At 45.2% G+C, this 25,250-nt stretch overlaps 3 protein-coding genes across 12 annotated transcripts in view; 1 reads left to right on the top strand and 2 right to left on the bottom strand.

Annotated features, from left to right (window-relative positions):
- Positions 1 to 36: 36 nt before the first annotated feature.
- Positions 37 to 8,879, top strand: CYREN (cell cycle regulator of NHEJ). 8 transcript variants are annotated; one of them, XR_011621952.1, is made up of 5 exons: positions 37 to 124; positions 1,730 to 2,004; positions 2,972 to 3,047; positions 3,904 to 4,742; positions 8,312 to 8,879. XR_011621952.1 is itself a non-coding variant. In XM_011723787.3 (4 exons), the coding sequence occupies exons 2-4, from the start codon at positions 1,868 to 1,870 to the stop codon at positions 4,168 to 4,170; spliced, it is 480 nt and encodes a 159-aa protein (XP_011722089.2). In that variant the 5' UTR covers positions 37 to 124; positions 1,730 to 1,867; the 3' UTR covers positions 4,171 to 4,942. The 8 variants fall into 8 exon arrangements, 7 of the variants coding, with proteins under 7 accessions (XP_011722089.2, XP_011722091.2, XP_070950574.1 ...); XM_011723787.3 differs by lacking the exon at positions 8,312 to 8,879 and having other exon boundaries at positions 3,904 to 4,942; XM_011723789.3 differs by lacking the exon at positions 8,312 to 8,879 and having other exon boundaries at positions 1,730 to 1,821; positions 3,904 to 4,942.
- On the bottom strand, positions 4,876 to 23,675 carry LOC105471338 (transmembrane protein 140). 2 transcript variants are annotated; one of them, XM_024789568.2, is made up of 2 exons: positions 23,415 to 23,675; positions 4,876 to 6,359 (listed from the first exon to the last, which is right to left on the bottom strand). In XM_024789568.2, exon 2 carries the CDS (start codon positions 6,333 to 6,335, stop codon positions 5,778 to 5,780), a length of 558 nt encoding a protein of 185 aa, XP_024645336.1. In that variant the 5' UTR covers positions 6,336 to 6,359; positions 23,415 to 23,675; the 3' UTR covers positions 4,876 to 5,777. The 2 variants fall into 2 exon arrangements, with proteins under 2 accessions (XP_024645336.1, XP_011722088.1); XM_011723786.3 differs by having other exon boundaries at positions 23,466 to 23,673.
- Positions 23,676 to 23,781: 106 nt separating this feature from the next.
- The window catches only part of LOC105471336 (AGBL carboxypeptidase 3), a 149,652-nt gene continuing 148,183 nt past the window's right edge, over positions 23,782 to 25,250 (bottom strand). The window contains exon 15 of one of the 2 annotated variants that reach the window (XM_071094450.1): positions 23,782 to 23,919. In XM_071094450.1, coding sequence (XP_070950551.1) covers positions 23,797 to 23,919 — 123 coding nt within the window. In that variant the 3' untranslated portion in view covers positions 23,782 to 23,796. The remainder of the gene's footprint in view (positions 23,920 to 25,250) is intronic. The other variant, XM_071094455.1, reaches the window with a different exon arrangement.

Here is a 25,250-nt window from a genome sequence, read left to right on the forward strand (position 1 = left end):
GCTAGGACGCCGAGGGGTCCGGGTGCCGCGCCAGGACCGGAAGTGTACGAGGCGGGAGCGCGCAGGGCCCAGAAGACGCAGGCGGCCAGAGGAGGCCAGGGGAGTTCCGGTGCTAGGAAAGAAGGTGGGAATTTAAGTTCTGGGTGGGGCGCGGGTGCCACAACCGCTCGGAATTTGCCTCCTGGCTCCGCTCTGGAAGCTAAGAAGGGGCACAAGAAGTGGAGAGAGGGAACCTGAGAGCAGGGAAGCCAGTAGCCGGCGGGAGGAGCGCGCTGTTCCTCGGGTCGGAAGGAGCCGGTGCAGCCTTGACCCGCGTGCGGCAGGGTCAGCGAGGCCCCTGCGGTGCTTCGCCGCCGCCTTCCCCTCCGCAGTCACTGGCCCTCTGGGCCTCCCACAGGTCCAGCAGCGGGTACCGGCCCCAAGAGCGAGGGCGGGCTGTGAACTGGCATCACATCGCGTTCCCGCGGGGGCCCCCTTCCGCTTAGGCAGGGAACGGCCGGCATGGGACTGAGGTCTGTCCGCGAGCGCGGTGCCCCGGAGACCCGGCTTCTGGAAGGTGCTGCGGCCTGCCCTTCCGGCCCAGAAGCAGGGCGGGGAGGCGCGGGGTCTGGAGTCTGCAGGACCTGGCTGCGAATCCAACCAGCTGATTTCAAACTTCTCTGTGATCTTCTGCAAGTTAACTCAGTCTCAGTTCCTCGTTTGCGAAATGTACTTAATATGCACCTCAGGGTGAACCAAATTTGTCCACATAGATTGCAGCAGTGCACTTGCGAGGCGCCTTAGGGAGTAGGAGTCACTAATATCAATGAGTTTTGACAGAAATGAGGGGGCATTGGCAAAGGTGTGCCCCGTGGCCATACAGGTTAGGAGGAGGGCCTGCTAATATTTTTTCTTAAGTTGTAAACAGCCATCTGAATGAGCAATACATTATCAAATTGTGATTCAGAGAGGACTATCGCTGACTACTTTTTTCTGGGCATACCTCTGCTTCAGGAGCTTGTGGCTTAATTCCTAAGTGGAAGGTAGAGACCTAGGCCCTCTGAGTCACAATTCCATCTCTCTGGGTGAGGACTGAGCTCCAGGACTGCAGAGTGGAGGCAGAACAATTGGGATAGGAAGAAGAGAGGCCAAACTAGATCAGAGTCTGGCGTGGGCTTCAGAGTCCACAGACTGGCACAGTTATGCTTCGTGGCCCCTATTGCTGGTTCAAGTTTGACCAATCAGAAATATCTTTAGCTTAAGGGCGGGGTGTTGGCCAATGAGACTTTATTGTGAAATAAAATGCCCTCAGTTTCATGTAACTGAGCCACCACAGAGGAGTGGAGAAATCGAGTTGACCAGGTGAGGGAGAGGCCATTAAGAGATATTTTAGGGATTAGATGGGCTGGGCATCCCGAGGACTGGCATTTGGGGTGGTAATGAGGAGGAACATTGGGGGCTTCCGCCTCTTCCTTTCCTCCTGTGCTGAGTCAGTCAGCACAGAGGCTGCAGGAGGTAGCTCTGGTTGGCTCTGGCTGCCTGTAGGGGGCACCGCTTTGCGGAGGTCAGAGGGCTCTCTCCTGAGCCGCTCTCATGCCCACAATCACGTCTGCCTGATGTCTGTGAATGGCCGTCTGAGTCTCCTGGGCCCTGCTCACCTTTTGGTCACCTCTGGCCTGCCCTGCACCGACCGGTAACTGCTTGATGACTGGAGGTATTGGAATTCACTGAACTTTATTGTTCTTTGTAGGAATCAAAGATCAACTCCCACTGAGGACAAATGGACCTGTAATTCCGGGTGTGACGAGAGAACGGGATTTACCTTCCTGAACTAAAAAGCAGGTCATTAAGCTTTGGCCCTGACTTTTCTTTGTGAGAAGGTACAGAGATGGAAACCTTACAATCCGAGACTAAAAAGAGGGTCCTTCCCTCATGGCTGACAGCCCAGGTGGCTACCAAGAATGTGGCACCAGCAAAGGCCCCCAAGAGGATGAGAATGGCAGCAGTGCCGGTGGCAGCAGCAAGGTGCGACAACTCTGGTCAGATAACTCCTGTGAATCTGGCGAGTGGAGCAGGGACCTCCACGACCTGGGCCAGGTCTTCCAGCGTAGGCAGAACAGCAAGATGGGCAGGTGTTTTCAGTCTGATCATCTCTTGAGCTTTTAGGAGGTGGAGGGGCTGTGGGCAGGAGGCAAAATGGGTTAAACCTCGAGGACAGGAACCCGCTTCTCCCTCTGCACTGGTGAGTGCTCTGCTGTCAGCACACACACAATGGGTTTTCCATGTCAGCCAGTCTCTGAGGCCAGTTGTCCAAAATGCCAGTCTCTTCCTTTACAACAAACATGGTAACATCAGATGGGCAAGATCAGTGGTAGGGTCTGTTCTGAGTGGTGCCTGCTCCTCCTGTGGACAGCCCTTTAGGGATGGACAGATGAGCAGCAGCTGCGGGGCCAGCAAGCGGTCAGGAGCTGAGGAGTGAGTTGAATGACGGTAATTGCGTGGGGTGGGGTGAGTCTCCAGGCTGCAACATCAAGTGGGTGGGGCCCCAGCACTCGGTGTTCCCCTCTCTGGCTCCTCCTCCTCTAAGGTTTCCTGACCGACAGCCTTCCCATGTGACTGCTGCCGCCTTTCCCTAAGTCTGGTCCTGCTTTCAGGTTCCTCTCAGTGCAGCCTCGGCCTGAGGTCCCCTTCCTCTTGCATCCACGTGTGTGTTTCAGAGGCGGCAGCCCTTCCCTACTTCCAGATCCTTGTAGGGCGGTTGGTGGAGGGTGGGAGGCACCCCGGTGTTGCCTCCATGAAGCCCTGTGCCAGTCACCGGTCTGCAAGGCTTAGGAAATTGTGTCCGTGTCGGAGAAAGCTCCTCGGCTCAGAGGTGCTGGTGCCTCCTGTGTGGTGGGAAGTTGGCGGGAAGAGGCCCTCTTGCTCCTGTTTTCTTTGTCCTTGTGAGACCTGAGAGTCTGTGTCATCTGTGCCTTGCGTGTCTTTGTTTCAGACACCCTGCGACGAGGACTGTGTACTGCATGAATGAGGCCGAGATAGTCGATGTTGCTCTGGGAATCCTGATTGAGGTAAAGTCAGCCAAGCCTCTTACTCATGACCAGAAACTCTGCATGGGCAGAAGCTAGACTAGGCCCTTGGTCACCGTCAGTAAGAGAGACACCCTCTGCTGTAGGCTACCTTTTTCTCCTGCCACTTGCCTCGCTCTTGTGTCGCCATGTTCCCCAGGCCTCTCCCCATGTGGTTGTGTGCTCGCGGGGTGAGTCTTTGGGGCTAGATGCACGGGAGGGCATGCGTGTGTTAGGGAGAGCGTGACTGCGCGCTAGTGTGTATGTGGATGGGACATGAAGCCTTTACCTGTTTGTGTTCTTGGAAAGGTTCCCAGTTGGGTAGGTGACTTCTTAACCGTTGCCCCTCTCCTGAGCAGAGGCTGCTGAGCTTCCTGGCTTCCTGCAGTAATAATTGCAGTGCCTCAGAGTTGCACAGCATTCTGCAGTTTACCCAGTGCCTTGAAAGCGTGTGTGATGTCATTTGGGCCTTGCAGTAACCCTGTGGTGTGGGGCTTTTCCTAGTGCTGAGGCATGGGCCCACACCTAGGTTTTGTATCCTGGGCTCCTTCCATTCTGTCACCGCCCCTTCTAGACATGTTTCTTCCATTTCTTTTTCCTTTCCCCTCACTAATCCTCATGCCTCTGCTTGCTTCTCTCCCAAGTGGGTCCTGGTTTCTTCAAGAGCTGTGAAGAGGGGGTGCGGGGAGGAGTGGGGTGAAGAGAGGGTAGGTGCTCAGGATATGGGTGCATTGCCTGGCCTGATCACACTGGCTTTGTAGTTGCTTCTGGATACATCCTGCGTGAGTCACTGACAGACAGATCAGCATGTTAGGGAAATGAAACGTATGTTGAGCCTGCCGTTTCCTGTACTCCGCAGAGCCGCAAAAAGGAAAAGGCCTACGAGCAGCCGGCCCTGGTGGGTGCTGATAACCCAGAGCTCTCCCCTCCCTGCTCCATGTCGCCTCACACAAGTTCTGGGAGCAGCAGTGAGGAAGAGGACAGTGGGAAAGAGGCACTGGCTGCAGGCCTCAGCCCTTCCCAGAGGCCAGGGGATTCCAACTCTGCCTGCAGCAGGAGCCCCGAGGAGGAGGAGGAGGAGGAAGAGGATGTGTTGAAATACGTCCGGGAGATCTTTTTCAGCTAGGGCATAAACTGTGCACTCAACTTTCTGCTGAGAGCAGCTGGAGGACAGCTGAGCTTCCACTGGTGCTGCTGGGCCACCCGCCTGTGGGAATGGGGCTCTCTGTGCTCCTAGCTTTGTGCCTTCTTGGGCCTGGCGGATTCATGTCAGGCCAGAAGTCTCCGGATGCTCCAGGCCTCGGGGCTGCCATTCTGAGTGTGCAGAAGGCAGGACTCAAAACAAGATCCCATTCGAATCCCGCTGTATGTACTGCATCCTCTCCCAGCTCTGAGGCTCTGGAATCCCAACTGTCTGTGTTAGTCAGTCACCAGGTTCCAGGGAAAATGATGTCATTTGGTGGTCCAACTTACTGGAACCAAAGAGACAGAACTTTTCAAAGAAAAGGATCACTGCCAGGTGCACTGGAATTACTAGTTTAGTCCACATGATCTCTCCTGGAGGAAGCCTGTTTAAAAAATAGTTTCCATCATGAGTCAATCAATGAGCTCCCACCTCTCCAGCCAGCCTAGAAAGCAAACGAGCTGCCCACAGTTCTCTGCCGTGTTTGGGAGGTTGAGGCCACAGTGTTTGGACTGGTAAGCCAGACAGGCCCCCTCCCCGAAGCTGCTACCTTGCTTTCACATGTACCTTGGTTCCTGGGCAGCTAGTTATAAAGCAAGAGGGACAGGAGCCCAAAAGAGACACTAAGGACAAGAGATCACACCAGAGTACATGTTTCTGCCTTTGTTTTCAGTGTGGCTTTGGACAGGAATAAATGAGTGAATCATTTGCCATACAGGTTTTCCAATGCGCAGGTGCTGGAAAATACACACAATTCCCCAGTGCTTAAGTTGTGCTAATGTCTTTCCCAGTTCCGGGTTGAGAAGTGGAGGGTGGCAGCATTTGTATGTGTGCAACCGTCCAGTCCTGATCACACCGAGGATTTGGTGTCCTCCAGGGTCTCATCATGGGAGTGATTTGCCAGCGGATGCCTCTGCCCTGACTGGCTTCAAGTCCAGGGAAGCTTTGAAGCAACTAAGGCTTGTCTTTGTGCTCCATGTGTCCTGTCTTTGTTGAGTCACTCAGAGATCACTCCTGGACCTCTGGGGTTGGAATCCCAGTGACGGCTTATGGCGGCCCACTCACCATCGCGGGCTGAGCGGAAGCTCCTTAAGCAGGCCCCCAGAGGCACTGAGGTGCTCGCTCTTTTAATATCCTCATTTGTTTCCGTAAGTCTTTGCTAGGTTTCAGTTTGGCCTTTGGTGAATCAGCCTGGAATTCTGACCTCATGACAGGAATCACTCCCTCCCCACCCTCCTGAAGCTAGAGGAAGATTTGCTCAGACCCATTAATTAAAGCAGGAATTGGTATGACAATGAGCTGCGTGGTTTTAGGGAGTCCTTGGGAGCCTTGGAAGTTGTGAAGGACAGACAATCCTATACTAAGAAGCCGCAGGTGCCCTGGCTGCCCTTGCTGCCCCTTGGCCTCTTTGACATGGGGGCCCCACCTCCTCTGCAGTAGGTTCCATCTGCTGGAGCTGGAGATCAGTGTTAGCTATGAAATGAGATGGCTGAACAGATGTGCCACCTCCGACCATGGTTGGAACTGAACCCTTGCAATCACATAAGCCTTTAGCAGCTCTCAAGCTCACTGTAAGCCCTGTAAACCCTTAGAGGGAACATAACCGTGGCCATTAACAAGAGGATGAGTAAGGCCTGGGCGCTGCCCAGAGCTAGAAACCCAGGCCCCAGGAGGGAGAGCCTGACCCACTTCCACACATAGGAGAGGAAGAGGCCCAGGCCGCTGGCCAGCAGCATGGAGGACGCAGCCAGGAAGCCCACTGCTAGCTGCCACTCTCTGTCATTACCATTGCACCAGGCTAGGAGGAGAGCCTGAAAGGAAAAGAGGGTGAGGACCAGGGCCCCGTACACGCCAAGCCTGGCCAGGGCCAGGCCAACCAGAGGCACCCCCAGGGCCTCCAGCTCAGGGAACTGGTGACACTGTAGGCTGCCGGCATCCTCATTCCACAGGCAGAAGTTGTAGAAGCCTATTCGCAGGTTGGGCAGGTCAATGAGGTCCCCAGACTTCCAGAGGAGAGCGTAGAACATCAGGCAGATGACCACAACTGTGAGGACAATGATGCTCATGAACAGCGGCTGGTCGCCCCACCGAGGCCTTGGCCTGGCCATCTCTCCTGCCCTCTGCGGGGGGACCTGTGGGGAGGTCACAGCAGTCAGTCTATCTCTGCTTCGCTTGCCCCCTGTGTCCTCACAAGCTCATGTTCTCCCTTTGGCATTTCTTATAAACCCATGACAAGCTTCCCTCCTACCCTGCCCTCCGCCAAGGACCAGAAATCTGAGGTAACCTCGTGCCAGGAACTATTTGCTAATAAGTCATTAGCTGCCCTCTGATTTGAGGTCTGGAGGAAAAGTCTCTCCCAAGCAGCTTTGAAAGTGTGAAACATCTTCAACTGAGTGAAGTGCTCTTTAGCCAAAGACTTTGCTTCAGTCCAAATACAACAAACCATTGGAAACAGTGAGGGGATTTCTCAGCTCTTTTTTGAAGGTGGGTTTTGACTGAGGTGAAGGGCAAGGCCCACCCTTAATGGGGACCTGAAGGTGGAGGAAGCTATTGGTTTTCACCACAGCTGCCGAGACAACCACCTGGGGAGCTGTAAGAACTACCCATTGCTGGGCCACAGATCAATCAGAGCCCAACTTCCGTGCTTAGAGCTGGGCACTAGTGTGTTTCTGAAGCTCTGCAGCTCATTCGAAGGTGAGCCTGGGTCAAGGACCACTGACACACGCACTCTGATTTTACCTGTGGTGCTCTGGGAACTCATTAGTGGGTCAAGACAAGATGTCACCTGGTGATGAAATCCCATCATATACTCATTACTTTAAAAACTAACACAATTTTTTTCCTGACAATAGTAGTATATGTTAATTATAGAAAACTTAGAAGTTTTTGTTTGTTTGTTTGTTTTTGAGGTGGAGTCTCGCTCTGTCACCCAGGCTGGAGTGCAGTGGTGTGATCTTGGCTCACTGCAACCTCTGCCTCCTGGGGTCAAGCGAGTCTCCTGCCTTAGCCTCCCGAGTAGCTGGGACTACAGGCACCCGCCACCATGCCTGGCTAATTTTTGTATTTTTGGTAGAGATGGGTTTCACCATGTTGGCCAGGCTGATCTTGAACTCCTGACCTCAAATGATCCACCCACCTTGGCCTCCCAAAGTGCTGGGATTACACCATGCCTGGCCAGAAGATATTTTTTAAATAATAAAAAAGATAACCTTTTATCCCACCATACACATAAAACCACTGTTAATAGTCTACCAATATTTTCTTCCTGTGCTGATGTATTTTTACATAATCATGGTGTTGAACGTAATGTTTTTCTCTAGATTTAGTAAACATTTTTCAAAGCTGTTAAATATTCTTCAAAAACACGATCAATGGCTATGTAATAGTTCATGTGGAATCATCCATTACACTATTATTAGACAAATTGTTTCCACTTTTCACCATTATAAGTGGTCAGTGAAGATGCTGTGTGAATCGTGTTTGGAATCTGATTTTTCTCAGGTGATCTACCTATAAGTGCAATAATTGGATCAAGGGTAGAAATATCTTTTAGTGATCTTACTAAATACTGCCTAACTGGCCTACAGAAAACTTGCTAATCATAGGCCCTCTAGTTGTATATGAAAGTGCCGACTTTGTTATACTCTTTTAAAAAATTCTTTTCACTCCTTTTTAAATCAGAAGGGCTTTGTCCAGTTGGCCTCTGAAACAGTGGTCTGCACACTGTACCTTTACATATGTGTATTTTTCAATATGGGATAAGGTTTGGCTGATATGGTTTGGCTGTGTCCCTACCCAAATCTCATTTTGAATTGTAGTTCCCATAATCCCCACATCGTGGGAGGGACCCAGTGGGAGGTAATTGGATCATGGGGATGGGTTTCCCCCATATTGTACTCATGGTAGTAAGTCTCATGATACCTGATGGTTTTATAAAGGGCAGTTCCCCTACACATGTTCTCTTGCCTGCTGCCATGTAAGATGTGCTTTTGCTCTTCCTTTGCCTTCCGTCATGATTGTGAGGCCTCCCCAGTCATGTGGAAATGTGAGTCCATTAAATCTCTTTTTCTTTACAAATTACCAGGCATCTCTTCATAGCAGTATGAAAATGGACTAATACAACAGCATTCACACCGGGAAGTGACTAGGAACACAGACCTTCAAGCTTTGTGAGGCACGAGGTACTGGGGCCATGATACCAAGTGGCCTCCTGGAAGCCCTGGCAAGGAGTTCCAGGTGGTGTTCAGCAGCAAAATGAGTGGTGGCCCTGGAAAGGGACCTGAAAACTACACAGCCCTGATGATCAGCTTCTGAGGGGAGCCCTCTGGGGAAAAAGCCCCCTCCTCATTCCCAGAGCTGACTGGAAGGTCTGTCCCATTCCACACACTGCATTTGTTACAGGAAGGGACCAACTGGGGTAAAAAAAGAACATGGAACAGGCTGAGAGAGAGGGCGGCTCCATTCAAAGGACCTATGCCAAAAATGAGAATAAAGATTGACCAGTGACTTCTTTGGTAGAGACCTGGGCACCCTGGCCAGTGAAGAGCTGGGGCCTGTGAGTACAGCAAAGGAGTCCACATTGCCACCACCTCCCCTCAGATGCCGCTGCTCTGAGCTCAGCAGCACTGGGCAGTCTGCCCAGTCCGGCCCATGGCTTTTGCTCCAGAGGAGCCCAGTGGGGACAGTCGGAGTGGAGGAGTGAGGGGCTGTCCCAGTGGAAGCCCTGGCCGCTGCCTTGGGTGGCACTGTTTCTCAAACGCTCTGGAGGCCCCAGAGGGCCAAGGGTCTGAAGACTTGGGTTTGAATGGAGTTGAGAGATTCTTGGAGCAATGATACTTGTTACAGAAGGATTTACTGGGAACTGAAAAGGTGGCATTAGTCTGGGATGATAAGGAGTTTTAACCCTTTGAGTCCATGGTATGGGAAAAATTGCCATCGGGAACATATTTTGTATGATTTTGCTTATTTAGTAAATGTTTGTAAAAGCCTATATCTGTGCTTTTAATGGGTTTGGGTATTTTAGGGTGTGGAATAGATTTCCAGGACTTCTCTGATTTATGACGTCATGCTGTGGAAAAGAAGGTTTGACTTCCTCCATTGTTCAGGACCAACTGGGAAGGGACTTGGGGATGCCTTTGTTTAAACACTCCCTCTCACTTTTCCCATTTGAATTCTGTTACACTGGGGTTCCAAAAAAATTATTAAACATTTTGCTTTGAAAACAGAGCTCCCTTTTTAAAAATTAATGTGGCTTCTCAGGGGGAGATTGCATCAGCCATCTTGCGGCAGCTCCTGCCAGGTGCCAGGAGCCTTTGTTTTGACTTCCTCATTTTCTCTCAACTGACCTTTTAATGTAGAGCAAAACAAAACGAGCCAAGAAGCCCAGGACCAGGCATATGGAGAAGGTGGTGGCCCCTCAACCTTTTTATATTCAGTCCCAGCTCCTATGAGGCTCGCCACCATCTGGTGCGACTTGGAACTTGAACTTGGAATTCTCTAGTGAGGCCCAGCTTCCACTCTTGCCTTGTGCAGTCCAGCACCTGCTTAGCTGCTCAGGCTGTGTATGAATACATTCCCATCTGCCCATCCTCAGCCACCCCCCAGCTCCTAAATTCCTACCCTGCTTTCTGCTTCTCTAAATCCGATCCATGCAGCATGAGCATTCCTGGGCTCCTTCAGCCCACACTCTGGTTTAGCTCTAAATTAGGATTTATTCTCCACTCTAGTGTCACATCTCTGAGGAACAATCTTCATCTGTTTTGTTATTCTGATACACAGTAGGCACTTTTTTTTTTTTTTTTAAATGAGCGAATGAAAATGCTACATAGTCTCCCTGAGTTCTTTCATGTACAAATCTTGGTTACACATCTTAGGACAGCAGAGCTGCTTGAGGGAGAGCTGTGTTTAATGTCACATGCATGTTCAGCACAGTGCTGGCGTGGCCCATCCATGCTTTCTGTTGAACTATGGACAGACTTCAGGAACTTGTGCATGGAGAGGGTGAAGGTTAGTGCTCGCTTCTTTCCCTAAACTTTGTGCAATGACAGCATATGGATCTTTGGTTGGAAACCCCAGGCCTACCCTGGTTTTTGTTTTTTTCTTTTCTTAAACAATCCTGATAATGACACTTCCACCACAATGAGCTTATAAATGCCTTTTAATGGTAAGCCAGTGTTTCCTTCAGAGAGCAAAGGGGAGACTGCTGAGTCACTGTGACCATTTTGAGATAAACTTTTTCCTGTTTATAATAAAATAACACATGCTGATTGCAGGAAACTGGAAAATACATGAAACTGCAGAGAAAAGACTAAAAGTCATTTATACTTCAGGTCGTAGAAGTAACCACTCTGAACAGCACACTTCTTTTTACAGTATTGTTTTACACCGTTGGGGTTACATAAAATATACGTTTGTATCCCACTTCGTGAACATCATTCTACGTGAACTAGAAATGTTACCTAAACACTATTTTAAGGGCTCCAGATAGCTGTATCAAAGTTTATGGTTTATACATAGATGCTTTGTAACATTATTTTGTTATGTTATGAATGCTGTGGTGAATACTTTTGTGAATCAACTTATGTTTCCACCAGCAGTTTCAGCGAGTGCCTGTCTCATCCCATCCTCCCCAGTATTGCATATTCTTGAGTCTTTTATTCTTTGATAATGACAAATGATGAATCAGTGATAGTTTTTCTTCATAATGAGTAAAGTTTAACATTTTCAAGTGTTTGTTGACCATTTGTATTTCTTCTTTTGTGAAGTGCTGTCAGTTCTTTTGCTATTTTACAAATAATTTTGAGTTTCAGTTTTTGTTTGTTGGTCTGTATGAACCCTTTAAAAATAAAGGCTGTTAGCTTTTTGCCATCGTAGTTGTGACAGTAAAGTATAATCCTTTCCTGCACTAGGTCCTCTGGACCAAGATGCAGATTTAGACTCCAGGTCATGTAATTTGACCACTGTCACTCGAGAGTCACAGCCTGAGCAGGGCCTTAGAGGGGAGATGATTTCTGCTTAAAGGCGACACAAATTCCTAGTTAGGGAAATAGAAGGAAAGTATTCTCAGGAGATTAATTTAAGGCAGCTTTTTTTGTTTGTTTGTTTAGGCATCTCTAACATTTTCATACCAATAAGGGAGAATGGGATGGGGGCTGAAAGAGACACAAGTATTGTATCATTTAATTCTAAATTATGTATTTGTCAGGTTCTTATTGAAAGAGTGAAATTTTCAAAAGGATCAAGATAGCCATCTAAACGCAGGTAGTATGTGCCTCCACCGTGGTGAGAGACCAGAATGGTAAGTGGGTCCATTTTGAACAGATTGTCTAGGAGAGAATGCTAGGATAAACCATAAAAGATACGGGAAACATGAGAAGGAAGGAGAGGGTTTGAGGCAGCTTGCCCAGCTGGGAACTGACTGAGAGTCGGGAGAGGCTCCTGATGTGGGGAAACAGTAAGAGAGAACCCCCTAGGGCTCCAAAACAAACTTCTACAATCTTGGCCATGGAAGGACACCTTGACCCCACTGGGCCAGGGCCTTGGCCTGACATTCGGAGCTGCCTAACATTGCACAGAGGCATTGCTCCAGAAAGGAAACCAATACAAAATCTCACATGCATCTGAACTTGGAGCAGCCTCAGCAGGGTGCCATTTTGAGAGCTTAGATACTGGGACTCTACAGACATGGCTCTTGCTCCCGAGCTGCTCCAAGGAGGGAGACAGGAGAGCAGGTGCTCCCATGCCCCCCTGGGAGGGTCTGCTGTCCTTCTGTGTGCTGCTATTGAGACAGATGTGAGTAGACGCCTCTCCCCACAACTTCTTTTCCGCACTGCTTGTCTGGGAGGGACACTATGATCCCAGGCCCAAAGTGGCATTTTGAGAGTTTAATGCTGAGCTGCACCCCCACCCAGCCTGAGTTTGGGCTGATGAGGCTGCAGCTGCCTCCTGGCTAAGGAAGGATAGGGAAATCAGGCCATCCTACACATATCTAGGACAAGACCCACTGCCCTGCCGTGGGCTACCGTGAGACCGAGATGTGACTGGCCTGTAGTGTTCCACAGCTTGTTGCCAATGCTGCTTACTTTTAAGGTGCTCTACCCTCTCTGGTCTCAGGCTCCAGTTGCTATTCTGAGAGTTTAATATTGGGCTGCACCTCTCCCTGGAACTGAGATTGGGCTGGTGCAGCTATAGCTGCCACCCAGCCAAGGATTAACAGGGAACTCAGGCTGTCCTATTGTGGGCGGCAAGCCACCCAGGTGCCGAGGCAAGAGACCAAGGGCACGAGCTGTTCCAGTATAATCAAATATATAAAATAAGAATAGTTATACTAGATATCGATAATAGATATGATTATATATGAATATCATTAATCATTAGTTTGTAACAATTACTCTTTATTCCAATATTATAATAATCCTCACTCTACAATCATAACCTAGGAAAAACCAGGCCATACAGAGATAGGAGCTGAGGGGACGTAGTGAGAAGTGACCAGAAGACAGGAGTGCGAGCCTTCTGTTATTCCCAGGCAGGGCCACCATAGGGCTCCTTGGTCTAGCGGTAACGCCAGCGTCTGGGAAGATGCCCATTACCAAGTGGACTGTGGTCTAGCGGTAGCGTCAGTACCAAGGAAAAACACCCGCTACTTAGCAGACTGGGAAAGGGAGTCTCCCTTTCCCCAGGGGAGTTGAGAGAAGACTCTACTCCTCCACTTCTTGTGGAAGGCCTGACATCAGTCAGGCCTGCCCGTAGTTATCTGGAGGCCTAACTGTCTCCCTGTGCTGTGCTTCAGTGGTCACACTCCTAGTCCGCTTTCATGTTCCATCCTGTACACCTGGCTCTGTCTTCTAGATAGCAGTAGCAAAATTAGTGAAAGTACTAAAAACCTCTAATATGAAGAAATAATGGCGTAGGCTGTGTCCTCTCTCTCTCGCTCTCTGTCTCTCCACCGTGGCTGCCAGACAGGGAAGGTCCCCTGTCCAGTGGGCATGTGACTCACGTGACCTTGTCAATCATTGGAGATGACTCACGCTCCTTACCCTGCCCCTTTGTCTTGTATCCAATAAACATCAGCACAGCCTGGTGTTCAGGGCCACTACTGGTCTTTGCGTCTTGGTGGTAGTGGTTCCCTGGGCCCAACTGTCTTTTCTTTTATCTCTTTGTCTTGTGTCTTTATTTCTACAATCTCTCATCTCCGCACATGGGGAGAAAAACCCACTGACCCTACGGGGCTGGACCCTACACCTATGCGCATCTAGGTCAATACCCACTGCTCTGCGACATGCTGCTGTTGAGACTGAAATGCGAGCAGACCTCCTTCCCCACAGCTTCTTGCCCATGCTGCCTCCCTGGAAGGAGCCCTGCCCTCTTGGTCACAGGCCCAAGGTGCCATTTTGAGAGTTTAATGCTGGATTGTACACCACTTCTTGATGAGTTCAACTTGATGTGGCTGCAGCTGCTGCCCAGCCAAGGAGGGACAAGGAATCCATGCTCTCCCACACATACCTAGGACAATACCCAGTGCCTGCTACAGGTTGCTATGAGACCGACTCAAGTAGACCACACTCCCTACAGTTTCTTGCCCATGCTGCTCACCTGAGAGGGGCCCCACCTTCTCTGGTCACAGGCCCACAGCTGGCACCATTTTGAGAGTTTAATGCTGATTCACAATCAATCTGAATGTGAGGCAATGTGGCTGCAGCTGCCACCCAGGTAGGAAAGGGACAGGGAAGACCAAGCTCTCCTAAGCACACTTAGAACAATGCCCACCACCCTGCTACAGGTGGCTGTGAGACTGGAGAGTAGCTCACCCAACCCATCACAGCTTCCAGCAACACCAACATGGACTGCTTGGATCCCAGTTGGCTGCTTTAACGCTGCTACTGCCATCACTCACATGACACCACCTGCTCAGGGGCTAGAGATCATGCCCACACACTAGGCTCACCACTCCCACTAGTAATTTCTAAGCAAGCCATGTGGAGGCCCAAGAATCAGACCTCCAGGACCCACTAACCACCAGAGCCAGCATAAGCTGCTGTGGGGACTAAAAATGGCATACTAACCCCACTGTTGCCACCACTCAGGCCCAAAGGCATCCAACTTGGCATCCAAGTCCCCAGCTAAACTTCTGGGGACTTAGTCTCAGCTAATTACTGTACTCTATCCCACTGAGGAAATCACAGAGACCACTGACCCTAGGTACTGCCGAAGAAGTCATAGAAAGATCACACTGCTGCAGGCATCCAAAATCAAAGTCAAAGTGTCTTAATCAACAACATACATACATCCTCAGGAAAAAATTCCCCCTTATGAAAGCAATTCCAAAAAATTGGAACAAGCAACTGCTACATCAGATGCAAAGAAATCAATGAAAGGATACAGGAAACATGTAAAAGCAGAGAAATATGACACCATTGTAATAGTCCATTTTCACACTGCTGATAAAGACATACTTGAGACTGGGAAGAAAAAGAGGTTTAATTGGACTTACAGTTCCACATGGCAAGGGAGGCCTCAGAATCCTGGCAGGAGGTGAAACACACTTCTTACATGGTGGCAGCAAGAGAAAATGAGGAGGAAGCAAAAGCGGAAACCCTGATGAACCCATAAGATCTCATGAGACTTATTCATTATCATGAGAATAGCATGGGAAAGACCAGCCCCCATGATTCAATTACCTGGGTCCCCTCTCACAACATGTGGGAATTATGGGAGCTACAATTCAAGTTGAGATTTGGGTGTGGACACAGTCAAACCATAACAATCATCAAAGGACCACAACAACTGTCCAGCAGCAGCAGATCCCAATCAAAGAGAATTCTTCAAAATGCCACATAAAGAATTCGAAATATTGATTTTAAAGAAGCTCAATGAGGTACAAGAGAAATCTGAAAACTAATACAAAGAAATTGGAAAATTAATCCAGGATATAAATGAGAAATTTATCAAGGAGATAGACATGTTAAATAAAAACAAGCAGAAATTCTGGAACTGAAAAATTCATTGAAGGAAATACATCATATGCTCAAAAACTTCAATAGTAGACTACACCAAGCAGAAGAAAGAATCTCAGAACTCGAAGACAGGACTTTTGAAATAATCCAGTCAGACAAAATGAGGAAAAAAGGATAAAAAAAGAGTGACTAAAGCCTTTGAGATTTCTGGGACTACAAGAAGTAACTGAACTTATGAATTATTGGTATTTCTGAAGGGGAAGAGAGATTAGAAAGTTTGGAAAACATATTTAAAGAAATAGACATCCAGATACAGGAGGCCCAGTGATCCCCAGGAAAATACACTGCAAAAGGACCTCACCGTGGCATATTCAAAATGTCTGAAGTCAAGTGAAAGAAAGAATTTTAAAATCAGCAAAAGTGACTAGTCACCTATAAAGGAAATCCCAAATCACATCAGACTAATTGAGGACTTTTCAGCAGAATCCTTACATGCCAGAAGACATGGGGATGGCATTTTCAAAGTGCTAAAGAAAAAAACCAAAAAAAAACAAAAAAACAAAGTGTCTGTCAGCCAAGAATTTTGTATCCTGCCAGAATAAGCTTTATGAAAGGAAAAATAAAGTCCTTCCCATACAAGCAAATGCTGAGGGAATTTGTCACCACTAGACTGGTACTACAGGAAATGCTCAAAAGGATCTTAAACATTGAAATGAATGGTGTTTTTAATTATTTTTGATGCAGGGTCTTTCTTTGTCACTCAAGGTGGAATGCAGTAGTGCAATCATAGTTCACTGCAGCCTTGACCTCCTGGGCTCAAGCAGTCTTCCTGCCTAAGCCTTTTGAGTAGCTAGAACTACAGACACATGTCACCATGCCCGGTTAATTTTTAATTTTTTTGTAGAGACAGGATCTTGCTATTTTGCACAGGTTGTTCTTGACCTCCTGACATCAATTAATCCCCTTGCCTGGCATCAATTAATCCCCCTGCCTAGCATCCCAAAGCACTGGGATTAAAGGCATGAACCACCATGCCCAGCCAAAAGGTTGACATTCACTATCACAAAAACATACAGAAATATAAAACTCATAGTTTGTATAAAACAATCATACAAAGGAAATTCATTAAAACACAAAGTCAAAAAGGCAAAGACAATTTATAAAACAACTTGAAAACAATAATATAACAGAAACAAAGTCTCACAGATCCATATTAACCTTGAATGTAAATGGATTAAATGCTCCACTTAAAAGATACAGATTGGCAGAATGGATTAAAAAACATGATCCAACTACATGTTGCTTACAAGAAACTAACCTTACCCATAAAGACATATAGACTGAAAACAAAGGAGTGCAGAAAGATATTCCATGTAATTAGAAACCAAAAGCAAGCAGGCATAGCTATACTTACGTCTGATAAAACAGATGACTTTAAATTAAAAGTAGTAAGAAAAAAAAGATAAAGAAGGTCATTGTGTAACGATATAGGGATAAATTCAGCAAGAGGATATAACAGTCCTAAATATATATGTACCCAACATTTAAGCACCCAGATTCACAAAACAAATATCACCAAAGAAAGAGGTAGACAGCAATACAATAATTGTAGGGGACTTTAACACTACACTCACAACACTTGACAGATCATTGGGACAGAAAATTAACAAAGAAACATTGTATTTAAATTGAACTTTAGACCAAATGGACTTATAAAACATTCTACCCAACAACTACAGAATATACATTATTTTTGTCAGCACATGCAACATTCTCCAAGATAGATCACATGTAAGGCCACAAAAGAAGTTTTAACAAACTTTTTAAAATTGAAATTATATCAAGTATCTTCTCAGACCACAGTAGGATAAAACTAGAAATCAATACCAAGAGGAACTTTGGAAACTATATGGATACATGGAAATTAAACAGCATGCTCCTGAACAATTACTGGGTCAATGAAGAAATTAAGACAAATTAAAAACATCTTTGAAATGAATGCAAAACCACATAGTACTAAATCCTGCAGGTTACAGCAAAAGAAGTGCCTGGTGGGAAGTTTATAGCATTAAATGCCTAAATCAAAAAAGTAGAAAGATCATGAATTAACAACCTAACATTGCACCTCAAGAAATTAGAAAAGGAACAAACCAAATCCAAAGTTAGCAGAAAAGAAATAGCAAAGATCAGAGCAGAAGTAAATGAAATAGAGACAAAAAATTTACAAAGGATCAATGAAACTAAAAGTTCTTTATTAGTTCTTTGGATCAATGAAACTAAAAGCTGATTATTTGAAAAAATAAACAAAATTGATAAACCACTAGCTAGACTAACCAAGAAGAGAGAAGATCCAAATAAACACAATCAGAAGTGAAAAAGACATTACAACTGATATCATAGAAATACAAAAGATCATCAAGAACTATTATGAACAACTACATGCTCACAAACTAGAAAAACTAGAGGAAATGGATACATCCCTGGAAACACAAAAACCCCCAAGATTGAACCAGGAAGAAACAGAACTTATAAACAGACCAATAACAAGTAGTGAGATTGACTCAATAATAAACTCCCAAGAAAGTTTAAGACTAGATGTATTCGCAGCCAAATTCTACCAAACATACAAAGAAAAACTAATATGAATAATCCTGAAACTATTACAAAAATCAAGGAGGAAGGAATTCTCCCTAACTCGTTCTCTGAGGTCGGGGTCACCCTGATACCAAAAATCACACAAGGACACAACAGAAAACGAAAACACAGCCCAATATCCCTGATGAATGTAGATGCAAAAATCCTCAACAAAATACTAGTAAATCCAATTCAACAGAACATCAAAAAGGTAATACACTATGATCAGATGGGATTTATTGCAGGGATGCAAGGATGGTTCGACATATGCAAATCAATAAATATGATACCCTGGGTTGCTGGATTGCATGGTAGTCCTATTTTCAGTTCTTTGAGAAATCTCCATACTGTTTTCCCTAAAAGTTGTACTAATTTGCATTCCCACCAACAGTGTATAAGCATTCCCTTTTCTCTACATCCTTGACAATATCTGTTGTTTTTAGACTTTTTTTTTTTTTTTTGGAGATGGAGTCTTGCTCTGTCGCCTAGGCTGGAGTGCAGTGGTGTGATCTCAGCTCACTGCAACCTCCGCCTCCCAGGTTCAAGCGATTCTCCTGCCTCAGTTTCCTGAGTAGCTGGGACTATAGGCACGCGCTACCATGCCCAGCTAATTTTTGTATTTTTAGTAGAGATGGGGTTTCACCATGTTGGCCAGGATGGTCTCAATCTCCTGATCTCATGATCTGCCCGCCTTGGCTTCCCAAAGCGCTAAGATTACAGGCATGAGCCACCATGCCTGGCCTAGACTTTTTAATAATGGTCATTATGACTGGTGTAAGATGGTATCTCATTGTGGTTTTAATTTGCATTTCTCTGGTGATTAGTGATGTTGAGCATTTTTTCATATGTTTCTTGGCCACTTGTATGTCTTCCTTTGGAAAATGTCTGTTTATGTCCTTTGCCCACTTTTTAATGGGGTGGTTTTTTCTTGTTGAGTTGTTTGTGTTCCTTGTAGATTCTGGATATTAGTCCTTGGTCAGATGCATAGTTTGGCAGCCCCTTCCCCATCGGGCACCACCAGCAGCAGTTGCTATCATGGCCCTGAGGACTGCCTCATGGAACTTACATGTTTTAATTTTGCTGCTGTTAAACATTACACACTTTGCAGATTTTGCAGAGTAGAATATTAAAAGAAAAAACCAGGTAAGCTATTGGGTTCCTAGGGCCTTTCTTTTCATAATGATTTCAGAAAGCCAAAGGGGACCAGGGAGGGAAGAACTTGCTTTGATAAGACTCTTTGATCAGTGGAAGGTGTCTGAGAAGGAATCTAATTTTAGTGAGAACTTATTAATAATTAAAAACAGACCTCAAATCTCTTGAGAATTTACTATATGCCAGGCTTTGTGCTAGGCACTTAACAGGTATTATCTTATTAATTTCTTATAACCATGTGGGGTAGAGTTATGTTTTCATCTTCATTTTCCAGAGAAGAAAACAGGCCTAGTGAGGGTCAATAACTTGCCCAAGTTTGCACAGTCAGTGAATGGTGGAGCCTGTCAGGCTGCATTGTTAATCACCGTGAGGATCTACCTCTAACTGGAGGCCTGGCCCTTTACATGCATTTACTCATTTAATCTTCACAACACCCTTGTGTGGACATTATTGTCACTGTTCCCATTTGACGTAGTGAAGATAGTGTGGAATACTGGTTCTGAGCATGGACCTTGAAGCTATGGCTTCTGGGTTCAAGACCCTGCTCTTCCATTCACCAGCTGTGTGACCTTAGTTACTTAACATCCTTCTGCCTAGATTTCTCATCTGTAAAATGGCTCTAATTATATAACTTATTTTGTAGATGTTATGGAAATTAAATGAAGTAATTTGTGCATGGCACTTAGAACATGACCTGGCAAGTATTATTTAAATTATTACTACTATAGAGAGAAAACTGAGGCTCAGAGAAGTTAAGCCCAGGCTACCAGCTTGACAGTAGTGAAATTCTAGGAAGACAAATAGTGCCAGGGTTCATTCCCAGAGATGAACTCTAGGAAGCTGGCCTCATTTATGTTTGGTTGTGATGACTCCAGGATGCAGCTGCCCTGTTGAGAGGTAGCACAGTGTGGTGGTAAGGAGCATGGGTTTTAGAGCCAGATGACCTGGGAGCATGTCGCTGTTCTGCCACTCACAAGTCATGTGACCCTGGCAAGTTACGTAGCCAGCCTGATCCTCACATCCTCATCTGTGATGCGTCAGTTGTCACGTTCCTCATGGGCTGTTGTGAGACTGAAGGAAGTTCACTTATATACAGAGGGCTTGGGGTCTGACACAAACTGGGTCGATGTGTTTGGTCTGGTCATGATGCTGAAGCTATAGCTCAGGGGGATAAATGGGAATTGATGGAGAGTCAGGTAGAGATGGTTGGGTGTGTCGCCTGAATGGAGAGAGGAGAACTGGGAAGGAAATGTTAGCAGAATAAAGCCAGGGCAACGGAACTTGCCAGGGCATAGAACAAGGGTGCAGGTTTACTTGTCGGAGGCCACCAGTCCTGGCTAAAATATTTCTGGTGGAACACATTGAAGATCATTGTGTTCATGGTTTGGGTGTGGCTGTCACAAAAATAAAAAGGGAAGAAGAAAGGGAAATGCGTCATTTTTCCTTTGACAGAAACATGAAGTCCAGGTTCTAATTTTTTTCAAAACAGGGCTACTGCAGTGTTTTTCAACAGTGCATATAGGTGGTGGCAGCTCCTGGATTTCACAGTATTTTCTGTGGACAGCCATCCCAACCACCAAGTTTTTTATGAATGCTGTGATGTTTTGATTTACTTAATTATTCCATGTAAATAAAACAGCTTTATCAGACGAAATAGGACTATACCATGAGACTGTAACATAAAGTCAGAAGCATGAGTCCAGGCACCCGGTTAACAAGCCACTGAGATAGCTGTTTAAATGATTCCATTAATAGTTAACTTGCTATTTGTGCAATTGTTTTGTTGATTATTAGCTCTCACTAGCAGATAATCCAAGTGGGTACAAAGGTTACATAAAGTTTAGAGGGAGAAGAAGATCCTTAAAAATGAGAAAATGTCTACAAATGACCCATCCTAATTTGTTTGTTTGAGACAGAGTCTCGCTCTGTCGCCCAGGGTGGAGTGCAGTGGCACCATCTTGGTTCACTGCAATCTCTGCCTTCCGGGTTCAAGCAATTCACCTGCCTCAGCCTCCCGCCACCACGCCCAGCTAATCTCATTTGGTTTCTGTTGGCAGGAGTCCATGGTCCAGTTTATGGGCAGCTAAGATTCACAAGATTCAGCGTTTGAGAATCAGTAGTACCAGAAACTAGTGATTGCCTTGCCTTTGGCTGTCAATGGTTAGTTTTCCTGCTCCAGCCCTCTCTTCTGCAATTACAAAGGCAATTTGCCACCCACTTCGACTGATGGGGTCAGCATTTCATCTTGTAACTCTATTAGTGAAACATTTTGGATGACTGCCTGAATCAGAGGCCCCGGGGAATCAGTGCCAGGACAAACCAGGTGCCTGCTCTCATTGAGCTTGTACTCTAGTTCGGAAGGCAAACACCAAACTATTTTTTAAAAGATAATTATACTTTTTGAAAAGCTTTGGGAAGGAAATAAACAGGGTGAGTGAGGGAGAGAAACTGGCAGGAGGAAGTGATGACTAGATTATAGGGTCGGGGAAAGCCTGTCTTCAGAAGAGACATTTGTTTTGCGTCCTGAAAGCGTTCTTCATTAACTAATGTTGAAGCAATTGATTAGCTAACTAGAAAAGAGAAATAAAACTATTTTAGGTCCTCATCTCACTCCACATACCGAAATAAATTTCACGTGGATCCAAGAGTGAAAGGTAAAACCATAAAAAGAATCAAAGATCTGGAAAAAAAGGATATATTTGATTTATGAGTGAAAAATAAAATTTGGAACTTAAGAGCAAATGGAAACTACAAAGAAAGAATTGCACAGGTTTAACTATTCTAAAATCTAGATTTCTCTTCACCAAAAACAACATAAATATAATTAAAAATCAATGAGCATATGGAAAATACCTATCACAACTATGAAATGACTAATGTACTTAACGTTTAAAATGTTTATGCAAACTGTGAAAAAACATTAAACCTCATTAAAAATGGACAAATATGAAGAGATAATTCACAAAGAATGCAAAGTAGTTAACTAACATGAAAAAAAAATTCTGTAACTTTTTTAAAGATACGCCAAATAAAGTAACCTGAGTTTCCCTGTCAACACTGTAGGTAAAAACACTTGATGATACCAAAAGTCTACGGTAAAACTGGCATTCTCACACAGTGATGGTGGATGTGAACATCTGTACACACTTTCAGGGAGGCAGATTGGCAATACACATTAAAAACCCTAAAAACAGTCATATCTCTTTGGCCCACTTTTATAAATCTATCCTAAGATAGCAATCAGAAATCCAGTCGATAATTTATACATAGGAATGTTCAGCACAGCATTACTTTTGGCACAAAATGGGAAGCGGCTTGAAAGTCCAATATTAGAAGTCAACTATGACGTATCAAGGATAAAATACTATGCATCTTTTAGAAAAAGCAGGTATAAAATCACTCTACATAGTGTGCCTACATCCATATAAAGAGGCATAGGAGAAAGAGACTAAAGAAGTATTTGAAAATGTTAATGTTAGCTGTGGTAGCTCTGGGTAGTCACATTACAGGCAATTGTTCTTCTCTATTTGCATTAAAATATTTTTAGAATTATGGGCTACATTTATAAAAAAATAAATTTATAAAACAGACAATCAAAGCAACCTTAGTAATTAGATAAAGCAGGGACTAAGCTGGAAAGAAAGTTGAGAAAGGGGAGTATGTGCAAGATTGAAAAAATATCTCATGGTCCAAGTCTCAGACCTGAGATTTTGGGGAAGGTGGTATGGGAAGTTGATATTGAAAAATGCTCTTCAGTTATTATGAGGGAAGAAAAGAAGGAAATATGTATCTTTTCCCTCTTCCAAAGGAGCCTTTGATTTTATAGGCAAAGAAGCATAGTGGAAGTTATTAGCGAAACTAAGCCCACATTTTAAAAAAATCTCTTAAAATATGCACCAAGAGAACTAAAATACCACCATAGATTTCCAGTGGGGCATGAGAAGCAATCTGGTCTAATAACTAATATAAGATCTAAACATCTCTTAGGTCCTAATCTTTGAGGCAAGAACACAAGTTTTTCTGTTGATACGAATTTTCGGTGTGTATTTTAAAGTTTTATGATGTGTTCATAACTACCTTTGAATAGTGGTTTAGTTAGTGGTGGTCGGTGACCTGCTTTTGTTTGCCTGTTTCTGATGAACAGTGTGTCGCACCAGCCACAGCCGTGTCCTTGTACACACTGCGTGCAAGACTCTGCTGTGCGTAGTCAGCCCTGCATCATTTCTAACCAGTTACACTGGCCTTACTTTCATCATCTTTGAGGCCAGAGCTACACATGTTGATGCTGCAGAGTGGAAGGAAGGAGAGCAGAGAGTAAAGGGGGTAGATTATGTAGATTATACAGACGTGAGGGAGGGAAGGTCAGAGATACGGAACAACCAGTGAGTTCCCCTGTGCGGATTGCCAGAACGTGAAATATCTGAGAAGAAAACAAAATTGTCTTACAAGGTAGTGGACGTCTGGGTAAGCTGTGATGCTTGCAGGATCAGTACTTACAGAAAGCAGGTGAAGAGCCCACAGGAACAATGAAAAGGAGAAGCAGGAAATTAGGGTTGGTTATTTGAATCTTCCTTCTCGCTGGCTTTCTAATGTCAGACTCCAGAAAGGAGGAGGGGAAGGGAAATGGCAGGAGGATGCAGTCCTGAGCTGGTGCCCTCTCGCATTCACAGTTGTGCCTAGTAAACAGCTCTCTGAACTTTGGTACATTTGTTCTGACTGATGTCACTATCAGCTGATTTCACTTTCGTTTCTTAACTTGTCAGTGACCCATGACTTTTCAGAAATGAGGTATGTAAACAACTTTTTACTGTGCTTCATGACATACTCTTTACTCACACTGTAGCTGGCAAACCAACTGATTTAAAGGGCCAGGAAATGTCTTGATTATATCACACAATAATTCCAGAAAGGGAAGTAGCCGAAGAACTCTCGAAGCTCCCAGTGATTTAAACTGCAAGATAAACACAACCCGGATTTTTATTCAGAAGAAACCCCTCAGGATCATCTGGTCCAAGCTCTCAGCCAATGTGGCAGTCAGGACCCAGGTCACCTCCTACTTATTCTCTTGGGAAGCAGCTATGCCGTCTGTTCCCCTATCCCCTTTCAGAGATCAGTTTTGTAATGATGACTGGGCTTCTCTGGACACAAAATTTTGTGTCCTGAGCGTTCTTACTAGAGTATTTAGGCCCATGTTGGAGCAGCTGGAACATCTATTTTATTTCAAAATAAGAGCAGAACAAAGCTTTTATTTTTGTAAGCATTGGGGCTCTTGGCCAGAGTTTAAAAATTGCTTCCGTTGCTCACATGACCAACTGGAAATTTCAACTGTGGGTTAAACTTGGTTACATGAGTCCGCTACCTAGTGCTATTGCTGAATCCTTCAGCGTTTCTCTTCTGCTTCCCTGCCCTTCCTCCAAAGGAGGAGTTCTTTGAACTGCTACACTGCCCTCCCCCTGCCCCTAGTTCTTTTAAACTCAAACTCTAGAAAGAGGTGATGGGATCCAGGTGGAAAGAAGAACAGAGGCTTTGAGATCAGAGAGTTCTGCTACATACTAGCAAATTATTTAATCTCTTTGAGCATCAACTTCTTATCTGTAAAATGGAAACAGTACCTACTTTGCATGGTTGCTCTGAGGACTGGAAATAATATAAGCGCTTAGTACAATACTGGGAACATAGTAGTGGTAGCTATTATTATGAAAAATGGAATTTCTGTATATTTAGTCTAGCCTTTAAGACAGAGAAAATTAACTTTTAGATACCAATATAAAGTAGTTACTCTGAAAACTCAATACTGATGAGTGAAGTAATATAGAAGAGATAGAAACATATTTATATTTATGAAATTTATTTAAGGTTACCATGTACCTAGTTTTCAAAGAGTCAAATAGTTTTTCAAAACTTGTATGAAAATCGGCAGTCCCACACTCTCCCTGTCTTCTTCTTCAGAGGCAAGCACTTTCACCTGTGCTCATTCTTTAGGCATTTACCTCAGTTCTCTAAATAACATGCTTGGATTGATACTTCTTGATTTTTCAGTTTCAGGCATAATCTACTGACTCCCAACCATAGAAGGTGAAGATTTAGCTTTCTTCTTCCCAACTGCGTGTTCCAGAAATATGCTTCCTCTCTTCCTCCTCTATCCAAATTGGTTATAGTTTTGTTTAAATCAATATTCAGTGTTTACAATATTGTAATATGCATAGGTATACTTTATTTTATTGTGCATCTCTTTGTGGATCCTGCATCTTTTACAAATTGAGGATTTGTTGCATCCCTGCA

This window comes from Macaca nemestrina, chromosome 4, assembly GCF_043159975.1.
Source record: "Macaca nemestrina isolate mMacNem1 chromosome 4, mMacNem.hap1, whole genome shotgun sequence".
Lineage (NCBI taxonomy): Eukaryota > Metazoa > Chordata > Mammalia > Primates > Cercopithecidae > Macaca > Macaca nemestrina.